The sequence below is a fragment of the Bos mutus genome, chromosome 19 (genome assembly GCF_027580195.1).
Source record: "Bos mutus isolate GX-2022 chromosome 19, NWIPB_WYAK_1.1, whole genome shotgun sequence".
NCBI classification, from domain to species: Eukaryota; Metazoa; Chordata; class Mammalia; order Artiodactyla; family Bovidae; genus Bos; species Bos mutus.
The window spans coordinates 11,426,307-11,454,105 of record NC_091635.1 but is presented as its reverse complement, the minus strand read 5'-3'; the positions used below and the strand labels follow the sequence as shown (position 1 = coordinate 11,454,105).

The 27,799-nt window shown below is 44.0% G+C and overlaps 1 protein-coding gene across 2 annotated transcripts; it reads left to right on the top strand.

Annotated features, from left to right (window-relative positions):
• Positions 1–509: 509 nt before the first annotated feature.
• NCBP3 (nuclear cap binding subunit 3) lies at positions 510–25,986 on the top strand. 2 transcript variants are annotated; one of them, XM_070389232.1, is made up of 13 exons: positions 510–719; positions 2,667–2,732; positions 4,630–4,735; positions 12,227–12,352; positions 14,417–14,545; positions 14,759–14,835; positions 15,604–15,694; positions 18,268–18,367; positions 18,696–18,799; positions 20,633–20,918; positions 22,371–22,525; positions 23,857–24,018; positions 24,849–25,986. In XM_070389232.1, the coding sequence occupies exons 1-13, from the start codon at positions 543–545 to the stop codon at positions 25,082–25,084; spliced, it is 1,815 nt and encodes a 604-aa protein (XP_070245333.1). In that variant the 5' UTR covers positions 510–542; the 3' UTR covers positions 25,085–25,986. The 2 variants fall into 2 exon arrangements, with proteins under 2 accessions (XP_070245333.1, XP_005906735.1); XM_005906673.3 differs by having other exon boundaries at positions 15,586–15,694.
• Positions 25,987–27,799: the final 1,813 nt, after the last annotated feature.

Sequence of the window (27,799 nt, the reverse complement as noted above, 5' to 3'; positions counted from 1 at the left end):
GACTAGATGGACCTTTGTTGGCAAAGTGATGTCTCTGCTTTTTAATACCTGTTTAGGTTTGTCATAGCTTTTCTTCCAAGGAGCAAGCGTCTTTTAATTTCGTGGCTTGCAGTCACAATCCGCAGTGATTTTGGAGGCCAAGAAAATAAAACCTGTCACTGTTTCCAATTTTTTCTCCATCTATTTGCATGAAATGATGGAACAGGATGCCATAATCTTTTTCACTCTCCTCTTTCACCCTCATCAAGAGAGGGTGTAGCTATTTTCTAAGCCCAGACTGCACTAGGCAGTCAGCTCAGGGACCGTCCTCTACATCAGGCCCTGCCCCGGTTTCCCAGTCGGTCCCGCCTCTTCTTCACCAGATACAGCTCCAACCGGCCCTGCGTCCCTCCTGCCACCAGGGGACGCCGGAGCCTAAGAAGGCTTTCTGACCGCAGAAGGCGACGCTCTAGGTAGCGGCGGCTGCTCCGCGGCCAGTAGCAGCGACGCTCTAGCCCGCAGTGTGCCGGGCGGGCTCTCAGTGGTGCGGCCGGCGGGCGGCGATGGCGGCCGTACGGGGCCTGCGAGTGTCGGTGAAGGCGGAGGCCCCAGCGGGGCCGGCCTTGGGGCTCCCGTCTCCTGAAACGGGTTTGGACCGAGGCGAACCGGAGCCCATGGAGGTGGAGGAGGGCGAACTGGAGGTCGTGCCGGTTCGGCGCTCGCTGAAGGAACTGATCCCGGTACGGGCGGGGGGCGGGGGCGAGGAGGAGGTCGCAGAGCGAGTGTCCCGCGCCCGAGCAAGCCGGAAGGGGAGGCGGGAGGCGGCCGGGGCCGGGGGGAAGTCTGGGGAAGGGGGCACCGGGGCGAGCGCCCTGGGGGCGGGGGCGCCAGACTGGAGCAGAGACGGGGGAGCGAGAGAAAGGACGCCCGGGCGCCCGGAAATGGGTGTTAAGGGGGCTTGAGGAGGAGGGGTCGGAGAGATTGGGGGGGTAGTTGAGATCACCCCCTTCGCTGCCTCTCCGAGCCGTTCTGTGCAAGAGGGCGAGTGAGGAGGGGTAGGGCTTGTCTGGGGGTGCAGTTTGAGATAAAGAGGGAGCCCCCCCGGGCGGGGACACAACCTGGAGCGGCCAAGAAGGAACTGTCGGGGAGCGGGGCGCTGGCATCCTGCTCCGGTTTAGCTGGTGTTTGTTAAACAGAGCACCCGCGGTTTCCCTCGAGAGGGCTGGGCTTGTCAGCTGCAGAAACTCAGTGTTTCTGTTGTGACTTGAGGGTCATCTCGTCCCCGCGCGCCTTCACTGCTACACCGTGCCTCCAGCATCTCACCCTTCGTGGAATCAGAACATCAGCGAGCCAGCAGTGGTCCTTGGTCCCTCTCTTCTGTCACAGTAGGAATGACGAGAGGTGTTTTGCTTGTCCTTTGGTGGTCTGATGTCCGGTTCTTAGGGCTGGTCTCAGGCCTGCGTGGCTCCTCTCCAGTATTGGTACTTAATTTCTCATCTGACCTCGTCCACTTTTTTACCATGTCTGCAAGTGTTGCATTTAAACTGAAATTATGGAAGAAGGTTTTTTAAAAAATGTAGGAGCACTACAGATTGTAAATTATAATGACTCTGGCAACAAAGTTAACATAGTGGTTTACATGTTATCATTTAAATATCACGGAAGTTGTGAAGTAGATGTCATCCCTTCATTCATTCCGTTGGACCTGTACTGTTGCATCCCCACACTTTGTGGCAGGCACAGTCCTAGCCGCTTGATCAAGGTCAGACTCTGTCCTGGAGTTTATGTTCCAGTTGGGGGCCACAGGTTAACTAATAATTTCCCATAGTGGTGAATGCTGTGGAGAAAATAAAACATGTTAATGGGATGGAAGAGTGCAGAGGGAAGCTGTGGAGAGCAGGAAGCAGAATGCCACAAGATCACCAGGAAAGTCCTCTGGATAGCGACATTTCAGCTGGACCCTAAGTGACAGAAAGGAGCTACCCATGTGCAGATCTGGAAGAGTTTGTTCCCAGCAGGGGCAACTTAGTAAACCCAGAGGCTCTGAGATGAGAACAAGATTGATTTATTGGAGAAACAGAAAGTTCTATAGCACAAGTAGAAGAACAGTAAAAGAGATCAGAAAGGTAGGCAGATGCCACAGAAGAAACCCAGGTCCAGAGAAGCCAGGGGACTTGTACAGTGTCCTGTAACCAGTGAACCTTAGAGCTGTGATTTGAGTCCCCCGGCTGCAGAGTCTCATTGTGTTTTCATTGCACAGTGTAGCGTTTCCCCCAGAAGGTCGAGGTGAGCCTGGACTTTCTGCGTTTCAGTGAAGACTTGTGCCCCATCTGGTGGCCTGGCACAATGAATTTGTCCAGTCTGAGCTGGGGAGATGAGTGACTGTACCTCATCTTGGGTATTTCTCATGAATGCCTTTGGATTTTCATTTACACGGATACCTTCAGTAGATGGAATTACTTTAGGTTGTGGACAGGCTCTGATTTAGAAAAAGCTTCTTGGTAGAGTGGTTGATTGCTACCATGGAGTCGCTGGGACAGGCTTCCTCATAATAAAGGGTTGTCAGGGTGGGGAACAGATTGCTGAAAGGAAGACTGTCCAGAAGGAATGGGTTGTCAGGCTGTTGTTTATCATGTGCTTGTCCTCAGTTGCCTGTTAGCATTTCTCACCCATCCCCTTCGTGTTAGGACACAAGCAGAAGATATGAAAACAAGGCTGGCAGCTTCATCACCGGAATTGATGTCACCTCCAAGGTAAGATACACCGTGATTCATTGATTCATTTTGAGAAGCGGTTGAACTTAATGAGCAAGTCCCTAGGACTTGTAGAGCAGCAGTTATTCCTTACCACTTTTTTTGTCGTTGTTGGATTAAGCCTCTGTAAGTTTATATTTTGTGTTTCACAGTGATGCCTGAGAACATTCAGGCAGCGTTTGTGTGTTCTTGAATCCATAAGAAGATAAAGTAACTAGACGCCTGTGCTTAACCATGTCCAAGAAAAAGTTCTGTTTGTTCCTTTTCCATACATATGTATCTGGCTGTGTCATGCCTTAGTTGTGGCATGTGGGGTCTTTTGATGCCGAGCACAGGCTTAGTTGCCCCACAGCATGTGGGATCTTAGTTCCCCCACAGCATGTGGGATCTTAGTTCCCCGACCAGGGCTAGAACCTGGGTCCCCTGCATTGGCAGGCGGATGTCCCTATCCATTTTTAAAAAAATGTGTAAACTGTTTCCACTTTAAATGAAGCAAAGCATAAAAGTGTCTGGCACATAGTAGGCCTTTAGTAAATGTCTTTATTCCTCACTGATTGAGGCCTAGAAAAATAGGCTTTCATGAATATGTGGCTAAACTTTGAAGGCCAAGCAGACTGAACTGTTTTCACTGCCTGGGAGTATTGCCTTTTATCTGGTGATTGCTGTTACTAGATTATCAGCTTCATTGCAGCTCTTCACAGAACCAGACATATTATTTTCCTTATAATCAGTACTTATTTGTTGCTTTAATTGGTGTTGATATTCAGCTTAAACATTCCTTCTGATTTTAATGTGTGCCATTTAAAGAGTTGAATTAAAACTCTGAATAAATAACACTGTGTTACTATATTGGATGTATGAAAGCAAAAATAAGTATGTCATGCTTGCTTTTTTGTGTTTTATCTGGGTCTCAATCTGTCTCAAATTGCTTAAAGGCAAAAAGAAAGAACTGATCATCTTTTTTGACAGGAAAATAGAATGAAGTGAAGGTGTTTTCTTACTGAAACTGAAAAAGCAGTATGCAATCCTGTTCTTAAGCCTACACAATTTACCATTATTTGAAACAAATATATGGGGGAAAGGGTGGTAGCCAAGAATTGGTACTTTGGTTGTTACCAAAGGAAGATAAACCAGTTGTTTCCAATGGGAAGACTTCAGTGGAGAAAATTAACATAACTATTGGGAAATAACAGAAGTGTTGCTGCCTTACCAATCCCCAGAAGCTTTCTATAGTCAGACCTTCAATTAGTGTGGCAAAGTCAATATACAATTAGTGAAGGTTCCAAAGAGCTATCAGAAACCCACAGTTGGACCTGGGTATATTTTAGCTCTCGGGAAAAAAAAAAAATTAGGAAGCTGATTATTTGGTTTTTCAGAAAGCATCAGTGCTTCTTGTCACTTCAAGATGAAAACTGGCAATTCTGTGGACACAAGTTTAGAATAAAGGAGAGAGTTTCTTGGCTTCAGTGTTATTTTTAAACACAGAAAAAGCTTTAGGGAGTGGACTGCTCAGGCAGACATAACGTGATAGGTGTGATTACCATGCACACAGACGATGTGAAATGGGGGTGGTGGTGGGGCTTCTAGAAATAGCGCCGAGAAAATCTGCCCCTTACCAGCTGAAGTGCCCCTGGCAAACATTGTAACTTTTTTGTGCCTCAGTTTCTGCACAGATACATTGATAGGCACTGAGTCATCCTAGAGATGATGACAGATTGCAGCGTTGGTAGTGTCCACTCTCCCAGTCATCGCCAATACCCTGTTCATTGCAAAAATGAGGCAAGGCACAGTGTCGTTTACACCTTCTGAGTTGCTTGTCGCTGGTGTATCATTTGATGTTTGTGATTTAACTCTCCTCCACATTTCACTTCTTTGGCTTTTTTTCTGCACCTTCTAGGAAGCGATTGAAAAGAAGGAACAGCGAGCCAAGCGCTTCCATTTTCGATCAGAAGTAAATCTTGCCCAAAGAAATGTAGCCTTGGACCGAGACATGATGAAGAAAGGTACAGGGTGTCTGGGGGTTGTTTTCCACAGTTTCCTTGCCACGGCCTTGTGCTTCTGGCCTCACCTCACATGGAACTTGTGAATTTGCCACTTCTGAGGTGGCCTGTTAACGATGAGCTGCATTAGCTGTGTCTCAGTGTTGTGTGTGTGTGTGTGTGTATTCATTTGGCTGTGTCCGAACTTTCAGGAGACTGTCTAAGGAGCCCCAGAGAACATCATGGAGTTGGTGGCAGATCGGCGATTAGAACTGTGGCTCTGTGGGACTGACTCTTACTCTTTTTCTGCTTTATTGTAGAAGTGTTCACTTTCCTTTGCCTTTAAATGTAGCAGGAATGTATCACAGTGAGACTCTTTTAGAGGAGTCCGATTGGGGAGGGATACCGTTAATACGTCTGTTGATACAGGTTTGTGATTTTACTTTATTTTTGTGTTTTATTAAGGTTAAGTATTTTGCTTCCTGAAACTCACCCTGAATTCTTCAATATAATAACCTATCCCAGTTTTTGAAGACAGTTTATAAATAGAAGGGAAAATTATTGCTTCCCTTTTAGAGAGTTCACAGCCATGTTTATTATTCCATAAATGCAAATGATCTCCCTTTGTTGTATTTGCAAATTTGAGACTTGGCAAAGGGCTTCATAGGCAGCCATCTGAATGCACGTTAAAGGTCTGTGCTCTGCTGTGTGAGTTTCTCTAGGTTTGCCTATTTGATAAAAACCTGAGGAATGAATGAAAGAATAGCTGCTATTTGTCGGGAACTTGCTATCTTATGAGGCACTGTGTTAATTAGCACATTACGTATTTGTTTCGTACTCATTTCTCACAACAACCCCACAAGGAATATATTTTTATCCCTATTTTACAAAGAAGGAAACAGGCTCAAAGAAATTAAATAAATGCGCAGGTTTACACAACTGGTAAAAGTGGAGTCAGGATTAGAACCCAGGTTATCTGATTCTAAAGCCTCACTCTTAACTGTTGTGCTCTGTTGCCTTACAGTGTATGACATGATAGCAGAGACCCAGGCCTCCTCGGTCCTTCCCAGTGCTCAGAGTAGCTCAACTCTGGATGCTACTTCACTGTTTTTATTCTGCATCGTGTTCAATTTGGAAACATGACCTTGCTTGCCTCACAGGCTAGGTTTCCAGGCACCTGCTCGAGTGGCTGGCTGTTTCAGGAAAAGTCCTGTGAAGGCCAGGGCCAGCCGTGCAGCTGGTCGTCCATGTGCCTGCACACTGGACCCACACAGACGTCTGAGGCCTCTCCCACAGCTCCACCTTGAGAGCACCGTGGTTTCACATCATGCCTGTTTACTTCTAGTCCTGGGCGCATTCCATGTGACATCTTGCCTCTGATCTCGTTCATGCCTGTCACCCTGCTGATTTGTCTTTCCTTGTCCCACACTTTGTCTGGTTCAGATGTCATTCCCTCTGCAGCATCCCTGATTACCCACGTCAGTCTCTCTTCCCACCTGTGCTGGGGTTCTTCTGAGCCAGAGCCCTCCTGGGATCCAGTCTCAGTTCTTTAGTGAATGTGGGTGAGTTAGTGAAATTTTTTAGGTCTCATTCTCTTTGTTTATAAAATGGGAGTATGATACCCTCCTGAATAGGATCTCTTCTTTTGGGGTTAAATTTTAATTTAAAAGCTTTTTGAAAAACAATCTTGATTCTGAAGATACTCATAAAAGACTGTAGATCTCCCTGGACTATCAGTGGCTCGTTACAACCTGTTTTTGGCCCAGAAGGCAGCATGGCTTCAGACTGTGTTCTTGAACTCCAGAGAACCCTGCTGCCTTTCCCAGATCAATTTAAATTAGAGTAGGGGGTAGGTTTGGATAAATCTCAGAGTTCCTGTTTTTTCATCTCCCCTGGTAATTCTGTTGTACAGTCAGGGTTAACTGTACCCTAAGAGCGTGGATTCTGAAGCCTGACTGACTGTATTCAAATCTTGACTTGTCACCTTCTAACTCTGTGATCTTAGGCAAGTTATTTAGCCTCTAAGAACCTCAGTATCTTCATCTGTAAAGTCAGGTTAACTTAGTTCTTACAGGGTTGTTGGGAGGTTCTAACAAAATGTTAGGATTCCTAGAGTGGTGCCTGGCACATAGTAAATGTTAGTTATTATTATTATCTGGCATTCTCCATCTTCCAGACAGCCATTTAAGTGGCCCAGCCTCTTGTGAGAATGGGGACATTGGAATAAACATCTCGATTCCTGCAGCCACAGTAAGGTACCGGGTTATTTCTTCTTCTTAATATCAATAGTGATGAAATATACCATTCTATAAGTGCTCCCCACATGCCAGTCACTCTGCTGTGTGGTTAATGTACCCTTTCAGCAACCCCATTGCAGGGAAAGCGTTATCATTTCTGTTTTACTGGTGGGGAAAGGAAGATGCTGAGAGGTTGAGAAACTTGCCCAGGGTCCCACGGGGAGTAAGTAGCAAGGCTGACTTAGAAGGCTGGTCTGACTGAAGCCCGTGTTCCTGACGTCTCTGCTAGTTTCAGGGATGCAGTGTGCTAGACCAGTCTGTACTGAATGCCCTGCTACTCTTGAGTGACTGGGTGTTAAGCAGCTTGGATCTTTTTATCTCCAAGGTCAATGCCCTCATGGCTGAGGGACCTTAGGAGTCACCTGGGTCCCATATCTGGCCTGGTGCTGCAGGCCTTTAGGCAAAGTTCCCAGCGGTCTGTGGCCTCTGCCTGAACAGTTCCTAGTGGTGGCATGATAGCTATTTATGAAGCGGTCAGTCTTGTTTTTGGATACATCTTCATGTTGAAAAGAAATTGCTTTCTAGTAATTTCTATCTGTTAGTTACTGCATAACACTTAGAACAACATGAAGTCATTTCCTCATTCACACAGTAACTCTTCAGGTGAAGGAATGGACAGCCTGTTCCCTGGACTCTCATGTGACAAGACTTTCTGGTCTCCCTCCTTTAGAGCCTGCTCAGTTTCTTGCTGTGCTTCACCGGGTGAGGTGCAGATTCCAGATTTGGTTGGATTTGTGGAGTGCTTGGCAGGACTCTGACCATGGTCTCTGTACTGACCACTTCATAGTAGTCATCTTCTAGTCAGCCAGAGCACCCGTTCTTTCCCCCAGGAACTGCACCTGTCGAAAGAGTCTTCCTCATTGTGTCCTTAAAAAACTTGCCTTTTTCTTTATCCTGATTAAGTTCCATCATGATTTCAAGACTCCGTTTCAACCTGTGGAGTTATGTTCATTTTAATTCTGCCCTTCGGCATTTTAGCTATGCTCCTACCTTTGATATGGCTTCTGCATGTTCATCCAGTTGTTGGTAAATGTCAAACAGGATAATCCCATATCATGCCATGACACAGAGATCCATGAATGGTAGTCTTATTCTATTTTCTGGCCCATCTCTTATTTTATTGTCATGGGGATCTAGATTACGTGCCTTAATAAACTTGAGGTAGAACACCATCTGTGGTCTTCTTTGAATTTCTTGGCCTGCTAATCCAGTCAGGAAAGAGAAGAGGTCAGCTGGGTTGCTGCTTGGCTTATCATTTCCTATGAAAAAGACTTGGTTTCTTAAGGGATCAGAGATTCTGTCTAAGGTGTATTTTAAAAATTTCTGAGAATGACAGTCTTTTTGATCTGTTTGGGAATTTCTCTTTTCTTCTTTTATGAAAGTCAGTATGGGATTAGTCCTCAAGGATTTAAGGTACCTTGCTCCTTCCCTGCAATAATCTTAAGAGATTATTACCCGATTGTGAAATCACTGCTTCGTGTTTTAGTCAGTACAGTGGGGTATAACTCTAAACTAGAGGGTTTGAATCTATTAAAACTATTCCTTGGGGACGTCCCTGTCAGTCCAGCGATTAAGACTCTGTTGCCAATGCAGGGAACATGGGTTCGATCCCTCGTCAGGGAACTAAGATCCCATATGCCACAGGGCGAGGCCAAAAGATTTAAAAAAAAAGACTATTTCTAAAACCCTTGTCACCTGTCTTGGTTTTGGTTCTTCCTTAATGATAGCTGCTGCTGTCCGTTAGTACTGTAGCAAAATTGATCAACAGTCCTGCCCTTTTTCCTGCATCATCTTCCCAAAGCAGTGTTGCTCCAAACACTTGTAAATAAAACCAACCATCAGCATTTTTGTTGAGCCTGTTGGCTCTGGACTATAACCTTTTCTTCTTTAGATGTTAGACAGTTCATGTCCACCAAAGAACATTTGGAGAATGAAGTAAGAAGAGAAGTTGCCCACAGTCTACCACCCAAACCCAGTCATTGTCAGCATTTTGTGGATTTCCTTCTAATCTTTCCCGAGTGTGGACTTTATTTTTGTTTTCCCCTTTGTAGTCATGCCGCTTTCTTTCTCTTCACTTGACAGTCTGTCATCGGCACTTCGTATGTTGTTTTAGAGCCTGACAAAGTTTTTCAGATTCTTACATCTATTCTCTTATATTTGTTAATTTGTCCTTTATCCATCTCCCATGCATGTTCTTTGCAGGTCATGCTCAGCTAAGCTTTGCTGCTTTCTCTTTTCTTGGGATCACCTCTCATACTCTGAGTTACTGTATTTAGTGTCTTCCAGGTTTTTTGATCCTTCTGATCTTAGGCTTGGACTGACTACTACTTCTTTGGATTTTCAGAAATCTGCTTTCCTAAAAACTTGAGTTTTGTGTACTGTGCTTAGTTGCTCAGTCATGTCTGACTCTTTGTGACCCCACGGAATGTAGCCTGCCAGGCTCTTGTCCATGGGAATTCCCCAGGCAAGAGTACTGGGTGGGTTGCCACATGCCCTCCTCCAGGGGATCTGCCCAACCCAGGGATCGAATCCGGGTCTCCCGCACTGCAGGCAGATTCTTGACCGTCTGAGCCACCAAGGAGCCCTTTTTGTACTGCTACCTGTCAGTAATTGGGGTCTTCCCTGTTGGAAGGGAGGATGACTCCCTCACCCCCTTGCTTGCAGTCGGCACTTGGTGAATACCCAGTTCCATCCCCGGTCCATCTGTTTACTGGCACCTCAGCAGTTAGTCCTCGCTCGTCAGCTGGGCCTGAGTCTAGGTGCCGTCTTTGTTGCTTTGTTTTATTTTAAGCAGTGATGTTGTCAGCAAGGTGACGAAGTGTGGACATTCTGCTTTGGCAGGCTTCCATCGTTTCTTGAGCTTGTCTCATGTATGATTAGTCCTTCTTCATATCAGCATCTCCAAGATTTTCTTCTCTCGCTCCGTAGTCTGTTTCCTCTGCCTTCACCAGGAGCTCTCCTTGTTGTTTGTTACCTTCTTCAGAACCAGCTCTTTACTTCTCATAGGATTCTTTTCTTCCAAAATCATGCCACTTAGTTTCAAGAACTGAGGAGGTTCCCCGGGCTACCCCTTCAGTTTCCCACCCTGCATGTTAGAGTCACTCTGCATGGCCAGTGTGGCTTCCATCTCACTTGGGTCTCTGCTCATGTTTCTTTTTTTTTTTTTAGTATTTACTTACGTATTTGTTTGACTATTCCAGGTCTTAGCTGTACCATGCAAACGCTTATTGAGGCATGTGGGATCTAATTCCCTGCCCAGGGATCAGTCCTGCCCCACTGCATTGGGAGCGTGGAGTCTTAGCTCCTGGACCACCAGAGAAGTCCTTCTGCTCATTGTTGTACTGCTGGGCACTAATAAGGATTAGTGCTAGGATTAATAAATCTTGATATCTCTGTCTTCATGAATCTGAGTTGGCAGAACAATACTTACCCAATTTATTCTGGCCACATTGAATGGGCTCCCATTAAACCTATCTTGTACTCTTCAAAATGACAAAAAAAAAAAAAGGAATTTTTATCTGGAAATGTTCACGTGTATTTTGGGTTTGTTTTAAATAAAATATATGACATATAAAAGCATCCTTAAGAGTCGTGGATGTTGAATTCTTGACAGAACTGCTTTGGAGAAGCTGGGGAGAGAAGGGATACAGAGAGCTTACACAGGGCCTGGCATTATATGCAGCATTTTATTTGCCTCGAATTGTTATAGGAATTTAAGCATAAAGCTAGGTGGTGGATCTAAGGTATTTTTAAAAATATCTTTTCTTTGTTGATGTATTTTTTGATACATTTGTTGATGTATATTTTGATGATCTTTTCTTTGTGATGTATTTCACAATTAAAAAGATTAAATAATGTAAAGTTAACACACAGTTCTGGTAATGCTGGGATTCCTTTTAACCACAGCCTTCAACCTTTCTTCCTTCCTAGAGGTAAGAGCTATTATCAGTGTGGACTGAATTATTCCAGCCTTTTTTTTCTAGATATTTGTGTAAATAAATATGTACCTTTAGAAAATAATTGGTGATATTTATCTTTTTTTTAATGTATGTATTTTTCTGCCTCTTTTTTTTCACTCAGTAATCTGTCTTAGAATCTTTCCATGGTATGTGATAAATTATCTCTTTGTTTTTAACTGCTTGCTTACTGTCCTTTGACTATCATATGGATAAACCCTGATTCATTTGATATGGATAAGCCATAATTTATTACTTTGATAGCTACTGGGTTATTAAAATAGTGCTGCAACGAACATCTCTGTGTGAGCCACTCTGTGAACCCATGTGTTAGGACACATACTGAAGAGAACTCCTAAGCCTATTAATTCATTTGTAATAGGTACTCTGAGTTGCCCTTCAGAGTGGCTGTGCCAGTTCACACTTTCCACCAGCAGAGGCCGTGTCTCATTCTGCCACTAACCGATACTAAAAGACTTAAGTTAAACATCTGGTCAGTGGAAACTGATACCTTGTCTTAAGATGGATTTTCCTGATTAGTAGTAAGGCCAACCATCTCTTGACGTGTTTATTGGCCTTTCCTCTTTCTTTGTGTGTGAATTGCCTGCTCCTGTTCTTTGCCCATTTCTGTTTGGGACTGTCATTTTCTTACTGGTTTGTAGGATTTCTTTACTCCAGTTTCAGACTTTGCTTTACATCCAAGGGCAGTGTCTCTTCTTCTTTTCAGAATTGTCTGGACTAATACACATTTCTCTTTGACATACCTTTAAAAAATATTAGAATCAGTTTATCAAGTTCAGTGTATAATCCTGTCGCATTTGATATTCCTTTAATTACTACAGGTCATTTTGAGGAGAAGGTATCGTGTATATTATAAGCACCACTTGTTTAATCTTTCTCAGCCTAATAAGCCCATTCTGAATTAAGTCATTTGTTTAATGCTCTTGTTGTGTGATAAAAACTTAAAGTTTGCCTTGCTGTCAAGTCTTATTTTCTCTTGAAATAATTGTCATCTCTTTCAGCATATTCTTTTTTTTTTTTTTTTTGTGCCATGTGACATGTGGGATCTTAGTTCCCTGGCCAGAGATGGGACCTGTACCCTCTGGAGTGGAAGCACAGAGTCCTAACCACTGGACTGCTGGGGAAGTCCCAGTGTATTTCTCTTTAACCGTGTTATCTGAACTGTCATAAAGGGGTGCTGGTGGGCTGTGCAGCAGCAGGTGGGAAAATCCTCTCATCTTTTCTGTGTCCTGTTTTCCTAGCAATCCCCAAAGTGAGACTGGAGACAATCTACATTTGCGGAGTAGATGAGATGAGCACCCAGGATGTCTTTTCCTATTTTAAAGAATATCCTCCAGCTCACATCGAGTGGTTGGATGATACCTCCTGTAAGTACCCCCAAAGTGTTCTGTTGAATATGCTTTCATATATGATTTTAAAAGAATTCTTGCCATCTCAAATGGTGAACGATTGTGGCCAGACTATGTCTAACCTCTGCCTTCAGCCCAGGAGAGAAAAATTTCCCACTGATGAGAACCAGAGTCCTTGTACATTAGCCAGCCTGCCATATCATTTTCCATAAGTGTTCCGAGGCAGCTCAGGGGTGGTGGTCAGGCCGCTGGGAGGTTGGTTGCTGGCATCTGAATCCAGGTACACAATTGTGACCCCTCCTGACACCCACAGTTTCCCAGCAAAGGCGTGAGTCCAACTGCATAGACTTGGGGCTGCCCTGTCAGGGCTTTCAGCTTTGTCATTGCAACAGCTTTTCAGAGTGCTGTCTCTGACCTGGAAATAGACCAGAGCCCTCTGACGCTGTGCCAGACCTCTCACCTCTGCTTGCTCTGGTCTGTGTTCTCTCGAGCTTCATCTGCTGGTTCTAATCTGGGGCTGTTCCGCTTGTGAGCTAACTGTGATTTCTGACTTGTGTTCCTACTCTCAAGTCTAGTCTGACCTTCGGTACCCACTCTGCTGGCTTCTGGTCCTGACTCACTTCTAGTCTAGCATCATTTTCTGCCAGCATGCTGACCTGGTTTTCCCAGTTTTTCTGGCTGCTTTCTTTAGATGTTAAATCACCAAAAGAAGAAACATGACTGAGTTAAAAGATTTTTCTCCTTTTTTCTGTTTGCTTAACTTAGACCATCCAGATCAGGGGTTGGCAAACTTTTTTTTTTAATAAAAATAAAAGACCGGATAAAAGATATTGTAAGCTTTGCAGACCATATATATTCTCTGTGGAATCTACCCAGCTCTGCCATTGTAGCATGAAAACAGCCATAGACCATATAATTGAATGAGCCTGGCTGTTTTCTGTAAAACTTTGTTTGCAAAAACAGTTGGCAGGTGTATAGTTTATTGTATGTTACTTATAACTAAATAAATAAAGTACAAATATAAGTAGATAAATGGATGGATGATGGATGAATGAATGAATAATGGGTCATGGGCTAGATTTGCTAACAGCTGATTTAACTAATTAAAACTATCTATCTAAGCAATGTTAGAGGGACCCTTAGCGTTGTCCAGCTCACTCCCTCATGTACATCAGAAACGGGGGAAATTACTTGCTCAAGACCATGTATCATATTGGGCTTCCCTGGTGACTATGGTAAAGAATCTACCTGCCAGTGCAAGGGACCCAAGTTTGATCCCTTGAGTCTGGAAGATCCCCTGGGGAAGAAAATGGCAACCCACTCCAGTATTCTTGCCTGGGAAATCCCATGGACAGAGGAGCCTGGCAGGTGACAGTCCATGGGGTCACAAAAAATTCAGATATGGCTTAGTGACTAAATAACAGCAACAACAATGTAGCATGTTATTAACAAAAAATGAGAATCTTTAGACCTTCATTTCCCAAACTGAGATACAGGGGTAGCTTAAGTTTGAGAAATGCTGCTTTAAAGTTGATCTTCTCAAGACCTTTTTCTTGCTAAATTCTCTTAAAGGAGCAAAATAAATTGGTTGCTGCAAAGCCAAGTAGCTGTCACTCCTCCATTCTATATATGCCATGGGTGCCCTCATCACCCACACTTTACAGTAGGGAAACATCATGTAGCATGTCTGGATGACAAGGAAGAGCAGAGGGCTTCCATGTGAGGGGCAGAAGAATAAAGGATAAAGGACATTTGTTTGACATTTTCATCATCGTCATCAGAAACTGCTAGCACTTACGTATAACACTTCCTGTATGCCAGGCATTTTTAATATATAGGACTTTTTTTCATGGAGTACCTGACCAGTATTTTGCGGGACCCAGTTTGGAGTACTTCTCTAGGCTAATCTTATTAAAGAAGTTTTTTACTACCAGATTCTATACTTCTTTCATTGGTTGGTCTGTACATTTATTGATGCCAGTCCGTAGCTGAATGATACTGTAGCAGTGAATATAATGTAGTCTCTGCTGTCAGGAAACTTAATCACTTGGATGTGATGTGTTATTTTACATCTTATTTTAGGTAATGTGGTTTGGTTGGATGAAATGACGGCCACGAGAGCCCTTATCAATATGAGTTCTCTGCCAGCCCTGGATAAGATAAGAAGCAAGGATGCCAATGAGGAAAAGTCATCTGAGAAAAGTAAAAAAGGTAACTGACTACAGAGGAGGAACTTTGGGGCTGAAGGTCCTATTCTTTACAATTTGAATTCTGTGCAGTGTTAACGTAGTATCTCATTGCCAGTTATTTCTGAAACAAGCTATGATGCTTTGGATCATTAATAAAGAGGAGGAGACAGTGTTAGACTTTTAATGTATGTGAGATGGAGTGAAGATTCATCTTGTCCCTCACATTCCATTTTAGACAAGCAGGAAGACAGTTCTGATGACGATGAGGCTGAAGAAGGAGAAGTTGAAGATGAGACCACAAGTGATGTAGAGGTCAGTAGAGGGCACAGGTGTCTGTGAGGTTTCCCTGTAAACAGCTGCCTACAGCCTTGATACCTGAGCGTTAAGGCTTAGGATAGGACGTTGTGTTCTTCCGCTGACTAGCACCATCGAACCCCCTGAGGGGGGCCCAGGCTCTTCGCCTTTTAAGTTCTTGTGGGTGTAATGAACGATTCATCTTGAGACCTTAGTATTCACACTTCTGTATGAAAGGAAATGGTTTTATTGAGAAAGACTTTGCAGTGCTATCTAATCAGTAAAATTAAGGAATAGCAAGTAATGGTGTATCTCCTAATGGCATATGGCATATGTACTATTGTTGGAAATATTAAAGTGTATTCATTTTTAAATTATTTATTAAGTGCCTACTATATACCAAATTCTAGGTGCTGGGGATATAGCGTCAAGCAAAACAAAGTCCTTGCCCTGTTGGAGCCTACATTCTAGTGGGGAAGACAGACAATACACAGATACGCAGATATGTAATGTAATGTCAGGAAGTGATGAGTGCTATGAAGAAAAGTAAAGAAGGGTAAGCGGATAGTCAATGATGGAGATGATTCTTTTAGACAAGGTGGTCAGGGAAGACCTCTGACTTAGACATTCTGCAGAGGAACTGGTGCTGTGATGCTTATGGGTTTTATTAAAAGTAGATTGCTTCCTTAATCCATGGTATCTTTGCTACTGAATGAACATGAAAAAAGGCTTTAATTTTTATATCGAAAATGCTCTTTTTTTCTTAAGTTGGACACGTTGTCGCAGGTAGAAGAAGAGTCGCTGCTGAGAAACGATCTTCGTCCAGCTAACAAGCTTGCTAAAGGAAATAGGTTATTCATGAGATTTGCTACAAAAGGTAAATGATAATTGGTATTGATTTTAAAAAATAATTTTATTTGTTTATTTTTGGTTGTGCTGGGTCTTCCTTGCTGCTCGGGCTTTTCTCTAGTTTTGGCCAGTGGGGGCTCCTCATTGCGGTGGCTTCTCATGTTGCAAAGCACAGGCTCTAGGGTGCCCAGGCTTCAGTAGCTGTGGTGTATGGGCTCAGTGGTCGTGGCTTCTGGGTTCCAGAGCACAGGCTCAGTAGTAGTGATGCAGGGACTCAGTTGTTCCTTGGCATGTGGGATCTTCCTGTATCAGGAATCTAAACCGTATCTTCTGCATTGGCAGGCGGATTCTTTACCACTGAGCCACCAGGGAAGCCCCTGACTTTTATTTTTAATGAAGTGATATTTATTAAGTGACGCCTTCTCTTTTGAATTGGAACTTAGACCAAGTAATCTCAAAGATCCTTCAAACTGTAACATTCTACACTTAACAAAATCGATGACTTGCTGCCTGAGTTGGAATTTCAGACACTGAAAGTGGATAATAGCTATTTGTATACTTTTGTGATATCTGGCTAAAGTAAGTTATTTTCTGTTAAAGCTGGTTTGCCCCATATGCTTTTCAGCCAATTTATCATCTGAACTATGAAAAATTTTAAAAATTTCATGTATCACGGCAGTGTCTTCCTAGATGTTGCTAATAGTACCTTTCAGCTCTAATTCTCAGAAGAATTAAATTAAAAGCCTATTAATAATTCATAAGGCCTTTTATGCACAGTGATTTTGATATGCATTAATAATGTGGGAGGAGTGGTTTTGAGTCAATTGAGAGTTATTGGAAATGACAACCCTTCACCCCTGAATACTTTAGTAAGTATTTCTGAAGAACAAGGACTTTGTTTTACACAGTCATCAAAATTAGGAAATTTAACATTAGTGCCATTCTGTTATCCAGTTCATAGTCTGTGTTCAGATTTTACCAGGACCCCCGCAGTGTGCATTAAAACTGCCTGGCACACATCGAGTGCAGTATGTGGGCAGTCTTTGATGATGACGACGACAGCGACGATGATGATTGTCAAGTAAATTTGGGTTATTCTTGGTACTCCTTCCGTGCTACACTAGGGTCCACTCCAGGACTGGGCGTTTCAGTCTGCCGTGTTCCCTCAGTGTCCCTGAATGTGGAGCCACTCCTCTGCTGTGTTTTCCTTGACTGAGACATTTTTAAAGAGAACAGGCTCATTATTTTGTAAGCTGCCCCTTAGTTTTGGTTTGTTTGATGTCTCCTTGTAATTAAATTCGAGTTGTGTGCTTACACCACAGAGATTGTGTCATTCTCAGTGTGTCGTATCAGGAGGCACATTGCATTTATTTGTCCCCTTCCTGGGGATGCTAACCATTATCTCCTGGTTAAGGTGACAGTCGCCAGGTTTCTCACTGTAAAGTTACTTTTTCCATTTATAATTTGGAGTTTTGTGGAGAGATGCTTTGAGGCTATGTAAATAGCCTGTTCCTCATCAGATTGCCATACAGGAGCTTTAGATCCATTGATGATTTTTTAACTCTCTCATTTACTAGTTGGCACTTAACTGTAAGGGGGAGCTTTCCCTTTTTACCCATTTATTGATGTATTTACCTGTTTTTTTAAAAATGCATTTACTTGTTTATATTAGTTTAGATTCGTGGAGTTTTATTCAGTGGGCTATCATTCCTTCTGTCATTATTTGGATTCACAGGTTATTTTGGATCTTATCAGTAGAGCCTCTTCACACTGTTCTTTTGACACGCCTGCGTAATTCTTTGAGTACTTTCTTGCAATTATGGCACAAGGCGCCATCTTGGTTTGCCAGTCTCAACTTGTACTTTCCTAGTCCCAAATCTGGAACCAGCCGTTTCTCCAAGGCGCTGGTGGGCGTGTTTTTCGTAGGGTGCACATTCTGGTTTATGCCTCTAGGTTTACCTGGAGCACTGGGTGCACTCTCGTCGGTACTCATCTTTTGTAGTGAGTGCGTGCCCATGGAGTTGTCAAGAGGCCTTTATATTGTGAAGATATGTGTGTTCACTGAGCACCTTTTCTGCCTGTTAACTGGCATTTTACCTTGATAAATGGGATCTGTTCTCCTTTTGCTTACTTGAGTGCATGGTTTACCAAATACATGGACCTATGTATAATCTGTTTCTTGGACCCTGATTCTGTGTTACTAGTGTGTGTCGTTCAGAAACGAGTGTCATCTTTCGGAGGGCAATGAAAGTGCCACCTCTTCTAAAAGCCTTTTTGATTCCTGAACACTGGTGATAACCTACACTCTCTTTCGCTTCTTGGGAATTGCGTTGTTGTTGTTGTTATTGTTGCTGGCATTTTCTCTTTGAAGTCAGCTCCCCGGCAGCAGCTTAACGTCATTCGTCTCTGAGTTTTGCTCCCCCCTCTCGACACTGCACTGCTTTAGGAGGACTCAGAGTGGTCGTAGTGCATCTTTCTCTTCTGTAGGCAGAGTGTGCTGATCTGATCCCAGCTATGAAAACATTCTGTTTGTTCAAACCCATTTAGCATTGCCTTCACACTCGCAGGGAGTCCTTGGTAACTGTTGTAATTAATTTTTAGATGACAAAAAGGAACTTGGAGCAGCAAGGAGAAGTCAGTATTACATGAAATATGGGAATCCAAATTACGGAGGCATGAAAGGAATCCTTAGTAACTCTTGGTGAGTCCAAAACCTTAAATACAACAGTTTATATAGTACTTAAGCTTTTCATAATCCTTCAGGGATCTACATTAGTTGGTATTCTTCAGCGGGTATTCTGCAGTGGACTGTCAGCACCGTGTGTGGATGGACATGAGGAAGACAAGAAGAAAGCGCTCAAGGCTTTTAACTGTGGTAAATGGTGTGAGAATGCTGAGTTTCAGTTTCATGCGACATGTCTCTGTGTCAGCACCTAACGTCGCGTTAGGGTGTAGTTGACATTAACTAGTGGACGTCGAGGCCCTTCCTCTTGGTTTTTGATTCTGTGCTTATTTTGGCGATGTTGCAGGAAGCGGAGATACCATTCCCGTCGCATTCAGCGGGATGTTATTAAGAAGAGAGCCCTGATTGGGGACGACGTTGGCCTGACGTCCTATAAACACCGACATTCCGGTAGTTGCCTGCTCAGCTCTTGGGTAGACACATGTTTGGCTCCCGAAATGACATTTTTATCCTTAATACAGTCCTTTAAGGTTCCAAACTTTATCATCCTCTCTTCCTTGCCCTCACCCTCTGCCAACATATAGGAAAGTAAGTCAAGTCACAGTTAATTTGAAATTGCCCATACAAAGAGGTCAAATGATTTTATAAAAGCTATTCTAACAATAAAGGCAAAATGTAGGAAAAATTAAAACTTTTCCTACGGAATCTAATTTTCCTAATTAATAACAAAAGCTGCATGAAAAAATTTTTAATTATTTTGTCAGACGAGTTGATTTTATTGTTCTTTTGTCTGATGATGAAAATAAGCTGCTGTGTCTAGTACTCTGCTTATTGGCTTCTGCACGTGAATGCCGCAGTGAAGTGGGATACAACACGGGTTTCATTTTGGTTTTTGTTTGTCTTTTTTCTTTTCTTCTTTTTCTGTTCCTTTGTCTCCCTGGGGCTCCCACCTTCCCACCCTTCAAATCTCCCTTTCTTCCCCGCTTTCTTTCTTTTGGTGCTTATCCTTAAAGAACTGTTTTTACTATGTTTCATAGAGATTTGTTTTTGTGTTGAAACTGATCTGTGAAAATCTACACACTTTGTAGGACCAGCCAAGTCAGCACAAACACAGAGTGACAGGCATACACTTTTATCTTTGTAGTAGGGACGGGCAGAGGTGAAATCTATACATTCTAATTTAATGTCAATGCCCAAACTTGGATATTTGAAACCTACATCTTAATGCACATACTTTTCTGTTAGACAGTTAAGCTTTTCCAATTTCACTTACTTTAAGATATTTTTATCATATAATCTTAGTATTCATATCAAAGCAATTAAAAAGCAAAAAGATAAGAACTGATTTCATTTTACATTTTTCCTATTTGTCTCTTTTCACAATAAATATAACTGTTGTGGACATATATTTTATATTGTGCTTCTTCCATTTATAAGCATTTTTCCATGACCTTTAAAGGCACATTTCATTATTCATGGCGGTTATGTTCTGTAAAGTCACCGTGATCATTGAAAACCATTCAGAGACTCTTAATCACACTTTCTGTCAACTGATCAATATAGAACCTTAATTTGATGTATGTTTCTGATTAAGGACACCTTATTTAATACATGTTGATTCATTAACGTTGAACTCAAGGGCAGCAGCCCTGGAACTCAGGCCCAAACAAAGCCTGTCTCACACATGTGTTGTCTCCATAAGGCATATCACAGCCTTCTTGTATTTAGGAACACTAGACAGCTTTGGAATTCTGCTCGGAGGCTGTTTGAAACAGGGAAATTGTCAATAAAAATCACAAAGGTGTTAAGAAGTAGCACTCATGGACTGCAAAAAGGACCCTTGTTTACAGTGTTTGAGCGCTGCAACAGAAAGGCAGGACAGACCTTGTTTCCCTGCACCTGGGAACTTGCATGGCTGGTGTCTCAATTTTGGGGGGCTCCTGTGCATGTCCACAAATGACCACAAAAGTGCCATGGGTGTTGGTTGTGGAATTACAAATAAAATTGGCAGATTCATAAATCTAGAATCTGTGAATAATGATGAGGGTCTGTATTTTAGATAACTTTATAAAATTGCATCAGGCTGCTAGGCCATCCTTTACCTAGATATTCATGTGTTGTAGGGGTCAGAATGGTAACCAGATCAGCACTGTTAGAGACAGTGCTCCAGTAAACTCTTAGGATGGGAATCTCATCTTCTACAAAGGTCACTGATACAGAACAAAAGATCAGGTGTTAGTATTCATGCTTTTACTAATAATGATTTTTGGTTAAATTCCTTAGGACTAGTGAATGTTCCTGAGGAACCTATTGAAGAGGAAGAAGAAGAGGAGGAGGAGCAGGACATGGATGCCGACGACAGAGTGGTGGTGGAGTACCACGCGGAGCTCCCGGCCCTCAAGCAGACCCGGGAGCGGAGCGCGTCCAGGCGGTCCAGCGCCAGCAGCTCAGACTCTGATGAAATGGACTATGACCTGGAGCTGAAGATGATTTCCACTCCTTCACCAAAGAAGAGCATGAAAATGACCATGTATGCTGATGAGGTGGAATCGCAGTTGAAAAATATCAGGTAAAAATATTCTTTTCTTTTTATCACTGCTAGCTTTTAATTTGATTGAAATCCGATTACTAACTTCTTCTTAGTACCTCTTAATTTTGTAATCACTTTTTTCGGTTCTAATTTCAGCCCTTTATAGAATTTGAGTAAAAGCATCTGGTTTTTCCTCTTAATGAACAAGAAATGATCCTTGTTATAAAAACTATGAATGATACAGAAGGTGAAGTCACCTGTAATCTCATCCTCCCCTAAGAGAGTGACTGTTAGCAGTTGGGTAAATAACTTTATTGTCAGCTTTACGTGTATATATAACATATGGGGAAATTATAGATGCATTTGTACAAAAGTTATACTGTTTATATTGTTTTGAAATATGCTTTTTCCATTTAATATAGTGGAGACATTTGCTCTTTTTTCAACTATATGTAGTCCCTGTTTCCAAATGTTATCATTTGTTGAACCAATCCCTTCCTGTTGGACGTTTAGATTTCTGTTTTTTTTTTTTTTGTCCACATCCTGCAGCTTGAAGGATCCTAGTTCCCTGACCAGGGATTGAACCTGGGCCCTCAGCAGTGAAAGCATAGTGTCTTAACCACTGGACCACCAGAGATTTCCGTAGATTTCTGTTTTCTTACTGTTGGACTAACTAGATACATTCCAGTTATTGTGCAAAACAATGCACATGCTTTAAAATGTGGTATGGCTAAATTTCCTTCCTAAAAGATTTTACCCACTCACATTACCACATGTTACCTAGATATTCACCAACCTTAGGTATTATCACTGTGATTTTTGGTATTCATGGACAAAGAAGTACATTCTTTGATAACTAGTGGGGCTGAGCAGATTCCTGAAGGCAGAGAGCATAGGCATGTCTCAGAGGGCTGGAGGCTAGGGTGCTCTCTTAAGAGTTCCTGATGGTGTGTTTGGGAAAAGGGAAGAAGAAACTTGTAAGCTGGTTGATTTGTATGGCTTTGTTCACATCCTTAGTTTTTAGAGAACTTTCCAATGGCAAATGCTGCCAGAATAATGCCCTTGCCCTGACACAGTGGGAGAGGTCTTCCCTTTAAAGAAAGGGATTGTAGGCTATCTTATATCTTGACTACAACCAGTTCACAGCCCGGAGAAGCAGAGGCCTTCAGTCCTTCGTCAGGCCTCTACTTAGGCCTGTGTCCCAGGAGAAGGGCAGGCACAGTTATGTGCTTTGCGATCACTCCCAGATACTGCATGTGGAAACCACCCCAGAAACCTCGGGGAGCTGCTTACCCCGACTGGCCTCTTTGGCAAGCCGGTCGTGACTTTTGTGAGCAAATTACTACTGGTGTGTGGTGTTATTAAGTGAATGTTGGCCGTATTAGATTGGATTTCTTAAATTGCTTTTTTTCCAGAGTATGTGAGATGGTTGTGTGAGTGTTGCCCCACAGTTCAAGCTGCTTTACTGTACCCCTGCCTCTCTTTTTTAAGGAATTCCATGAGGGCAGATACTTTATCCACAAGCAATATAAAAAACCGAATTGGTAACAAATTGCCAGCTGAGAAATTTGCAGATGTCAGACATTTGTTAGATGAAAAACGTCAGCACACACGTCCACGGCCGGCTGGCAGCAGTACTAAAACAGGTATTGTTGTTCGGTTGTGTTCCTGGGCTCTGTCCTGAGCTCCAGAAGCAAATGCAGACAGGGGAGGCTCTTCAATAAAACACTGTCATTTGGAGACCAGTTTAATTGTCTGGATTCATCACTTCTAAATTTTGGGTTAGGCACTGGAACTTGAGGGCATGAAATTTAATCAGATTTTTGCAATATTAGCTTTTGATATTTTTGTCCCAACAGTGATTTTACTCTGTATGTCATTGGTATACATAAGGGTAATAGAAATTAGGTCGAAGTATTGTATAAATGGTTAAGAATTTGAACTGGTGAGTTTATATGTGCAGACACGCACATAGCAGGCCATACCCACCGTGTGCCCGGGCTAGGCACTGGGGGTGTCATAAGTCTTCCCAGGGGATGCCAGCTCATCATAGACTCCGATGCAGCAGCCTAAGGGCACATGTTCAGGTAATTCCTCCTGAACCTGAATGGAGTGAGTGGCCCGGTAGGCACTATGAGCAGTGGGCTGTGGGAGCGAAGAGGGGAGTGGGTCTTTTGGGGGAAAGCCTGTTGTGGGAGGCGTCTCAGAGCAGGTGGCAGTGGAGCGAGGCCTCGGAGAGGAAACAGGATCTCAGTCACCAAACCGAGTTCTTTGCGGTGGGAAGCAACCTGATCTTCTGATGAAAATGTCCAGCCTTGTAAAGGAGGAAGACTCAGCACTGGGAGGAAAGGGAAAGAAGCCATGGGGCTCAGGCCTGAGGGGCTGAAAGATGGGGGTGCTGTTCTCAGAGAGCAGAGTGAGGTGGGAGAAGGCCCAGCACAGGGACTTGCTCATGACTGTTTGTGTTGTTGCTATTAGCATAAGAAAGCTCCAGAGGATTGGCAGATTCTGGAGGGGTTGGAGGAAAGGCAGATTTGATTTGAGACAGCTTCCCCTGATCCTTTGCTTTTTGTCGGTCTCATTACCTTTATTGTTCAATGTAATAGTCTTTATTGACTGGCTTCTTATATGTTCAAAGAATGGGGCTTCTGCCCTCAGGGAGCGTGCAATATTTCTCATTAGCTGCACTGTTTGTTAATTATTTGCTCTTGATTCTACTATTTAAAGAAGAAAAAAAAAAGACAATTCTGCCTCAAAAATTCCTTTCTGAAGCAGTCAGCTAAGGTTTCCCCCAGCTGCGAGCCCCTGTGGGTTCTCACTTGAATTTTCCTGGGAGAATCCAGGCTGTGTAGAGGGAAGGCTTTTAGAAGCTTGGTAGTGCTGGGCCCCATGTCCTCACTCGGGAAGATCTCAGATTGGCAGTACAGATGACACAGTATAGTCACGTGGTCACAGCAGTGCTTTTTTCTTTTTCTAGATATACGCCAGCGATTAGGAAAAAGACCATATTCTCCGGAAAAGGCTTTCGGTAGTAATCCAGTTGTTCGGAGAGAGCCCTTTTCTGATGTGCATAGTAGGCTGGGTGTTCCCAGGCAGGATGTTAAAGGCCTCTACTCTGATACTCGAGAGAAGAAGTCAGGTTGGTAACAGTGGGGACTGATGGGGAGGGAACTGGGTAAGAGTAGAGACCATGGGCGCAGCATGGAAATCCTTTGTTGATACAGGACAGAAGCAGCACAGGAGAAAAATAAATTATTTTTCCCTCTTCCATTATAATCATCGTAACAAAAACGGTAACAGTGTGGGAAACAGAAAGCAGGAAACAAGACTCACCCCTGAGTCTTTGTGATTAACACGAATACTTTTTAGTTCCCTGCTGTTCCAACCTTTGTCCGTATACATATCGTACTTTTTTCATATAGCATTTTATCATGATCATTTTTCCATATAAGTTATAGCCTTTATAAATAAAACTTTTAATTGCCTTATCGTGTGGCTATCCTATCAAATTCTATGTATTTGTCTATTGTCAAATACTAACATTTTAGAAAGTGAACGGAGAGTTGGCAGAATCTCAAAAGTTGACAGGGTAGCAGGTCCGTGAATTTGCAGCATGCTGTAGGTGGGGATGGCCTGGGAATGGCCCGCTCCTGACAGAAGGAAGTTGTGCACAGGTGGTTGTCTCAGCAGACAGGGGCAGAGGGAGCACAGGCAGCCTCCCAGCTCATTCTGATGTATCTGGTGTGGGGGTTTTGGTGGGGGGTGCGTATCCCCGAGCTGGGAGAATCTCCCAGCAGGTCCAGTTCCCTGTCTGCCGGCAGGGAACTGGGAGGACCTGCCCAGGGCTGCTCCCTGGTTGCAAGTGCCCCAGAGCCCCCCTCCCCTAGTGTTCCCTGCACGTGAGGCATTGCAGTGCCCCTCTTGCTCAGCATTAACTGCCAGAGCTGAAATGCCTTCTCACCCACACAGGTAGCTTATGGACTCGCTTAGGATCTGCACCCAAGACCAAAGAAAAGAACACGAAGAAAGGGGATCACAGGGCGCCGGGCACAGAGGAAGACGACTCGGAGCTGCAGAGGGCATGGGGGGCTCTGATTAAGGAGAAAGAACAGTCTCGCCAAAAGAAGAGCCGCTTAGATAACTTGCCATCTCTCCAGATCGAAGTCAGTCGGGAAAGCAGCTCTGGCTCAGAGGCTGAGTCCTGATGCCCTGGAGGCCGAGGCGGCCGCCCTGAAACCTGACAGTCTTGCGTAGGGCGGGGCGCACAGTAGGACCCCCTCCTTGGGAGTTGGCGCCCCTCCCCTCTTGCTCATGCAGTCGCCCTCCGCTCTTGCTAGTTCAGCAAGACATCTTAGGAAACGTGACCTGTTTTGAAGGGCATCCATCTAATCTTTTTGCTGCAGAGTTACAATTCTGGGCCCTTGATTCTTTTCCCACCACCCCACAAGCTTTACCCATTGAGGAAAAGGCAGCCCTCCAGATTTTGTAGACATTTTTTTCTTAATATTTTTAACATTGTGTCTTTTAAGAGAAAAGTTTTACACAGTTCATCCAAAGAGCAGAGAACTGAACTTCTCACTATTGCCTTGGCCCTGACAGCTTTACCAGCACCCTTTTTCCAAGAAAAGTCAATTCCCAGGTGCTTATCGGACAGCCTTCGAGAGGAAAAGACTAGGGAAGCTGCCAGCTCACCCTTCCAGGATCCTAGTGTGGGGGCTTACTCACATGGACCTGACCTCAGAGGCGCAGCCGTGCTGCCCGGGTAGATCAGAGCTGCAGCGCCGACCGCCCTTCGTTCCTCCCCGGGGATCTCTGTCAGGAGCCTCGTTAGCAATCAGCTTGAAGTGAAGATCAAGTTCAGTGCTGTGGGGTTTTTAGGAACAAAAAACTGTGACTTCTGGATTTGGGGTGGATTTTCGTGCTAGGGGTGGGGTCATGGGTTAATGTTGAAAATTTGTAAGTCTGTATTATGTTTAAAAAATACTGATGATTTGAAAGTTTAAATTTTTAATTTTTATATGTGAAAATACTTCCTGTTGGCCTCCAGGGAAGCTCAAGTGGTGTCTTCTTATGTGCTGTTAAATATATATTATATACTTTGGAAGAAGGCAAAGAGAGGCGTCTCATTATTTTTAAAGGATCCTAACTGTAGAGTCTGTCTGTTATACATAGAGTTTAAGTTCCTCTTTGGCCAGTGAAAGCAGGAAAACCTGCCCCTGAGATGGGAACCTGTTGTGTGTGATCACTTCAGAAGTGATGCACTGCTGTTTATCCTTTCTGTCTCCCAAGTTCTGGCCCCTGAGGACATCTTCAAAACTGGCAAATAAGATAATAGTCACAGAAATTTTAGTTTGTTTATTTCTAGTCTCCTTTCAGATTATTTTAAGCATGAAAAGGCCTTAGGTTCTTTGGTCTTCCTGTCTTGATTTTTATTTTGAAGTATTTAGTGTTTGTATTCCTCTGCAGGCTTAAAAATTGTGTTTTAAATTCAATTCAGTAGAGCTTAGGAGTTAGAATAAAGCCCTTGCTCCTTGTGTGATGTCACAGCCCCTCACCTGCGTGGAATGTTCAGCACCCAGTGTGGCTCGGGACTCTAGAGATCTTTGCTCGCTGCTGAGCCAGTGAGTCACACTCATGGTTGATGGCACCATGGTGTGATTGAAGGCGGAATTAATGCTGTGGTTTAGTAAAGAAAGAGCGGGGAGACTCAAGAGTTACAGAAAAACGGTGTTGTCCATATTTTGTTGGTTAACCTGCTGTTTTCCCTCCCTGTAGAAAGATGAGAATGTATAACCATGATGTTTCAGCTTCCTGGTAAGATTCCTGGAAAGAGCTGGTTCCGGTTTCTCTGCCAGTTGAGACCGAAGGTCGCTGAGGTTTCTCAGCTCTTTGCCTCTGAAGCACGGAGCTGAGAGCCAGGTTCTTGAAGAGGGAGGGAGGGTTTGGGGCGGGGGGCGGTTAGTCACATGAGAAGTGCAGGGGCTGTGGTCAGAGACGCCAACTACTGGCTCTGCTTCATGGGCCCAGGCCTCAGTTTCCCCTTCTAGCCAGTGAACAGGCTGGTTCCAGAGCTGCTGGCTTCACTGTGTCTCAGTGGTGTTTCACTGTCCCCAGAGCTGTGGCCGCTGCGGGCTGGCCAGCACCAGTGTCTGTGGCAGGCCGGGGGAAGGTCAAGGAGACGACTGAAGGTATGCATGAGTTTGTGGATGGGACTTAACCCCATCCCATTCCACCCTCTGGGTCCTCTCGTGAGGTGTCCCTGGGGCCAGCGTCCCCTCTGACGTGCTCTCTGCAATGTTTGTTCAGAAGATGCCCCTTCTTACACTTCTTGTGTTTCCCAGTCTGGACCCCCTCCCACCAGCAGTTCAGGCCCATTTGTCCCAGGGCCTTACTGCCCTCACTAGTCTGCTAGAGATCAAGGCAGACTTTCAGGAAGCCGGGTAGTCTCTAGTGGAGACTGACCTAACCAAGAGCGCCCACTTCAGCAGCCTTGCAGTTCTCACAAACAAGCAGAGCCCGGAAAATTACTTTTGTGCTCAGGCGCTCAGTCGTGTCCAGCTCTTTGTGACCCTGTGGACTGTAACCCACCAGGCTCCTCTGTCCATGGGGATTGTCAAGGCAAGAATACTGAAGGTCGGTTGTCATGCCTTCCTCTAGGGGATCTTCCCAACCCAGGGATTGAACCCAGGTCTCATTGTGGGAGCACTCGTTACATCTGAGCCACCAGAGAAGCTCAAGAATACTGGAGTGGGTAGCCTATCCTTCCAGGGGAACTTCCCGACCCAGGAATTGAACCGGGGTCTCTTGCACTGCAGGCGGATTCTTTACCAGCTGAGCTACCCAGGAAGCTGTAAGAGCTTTACATTTTAAAGATGTATTTCCCACGGTTATGGGCCTTAGCCTCTCACCATCGAGCCCAC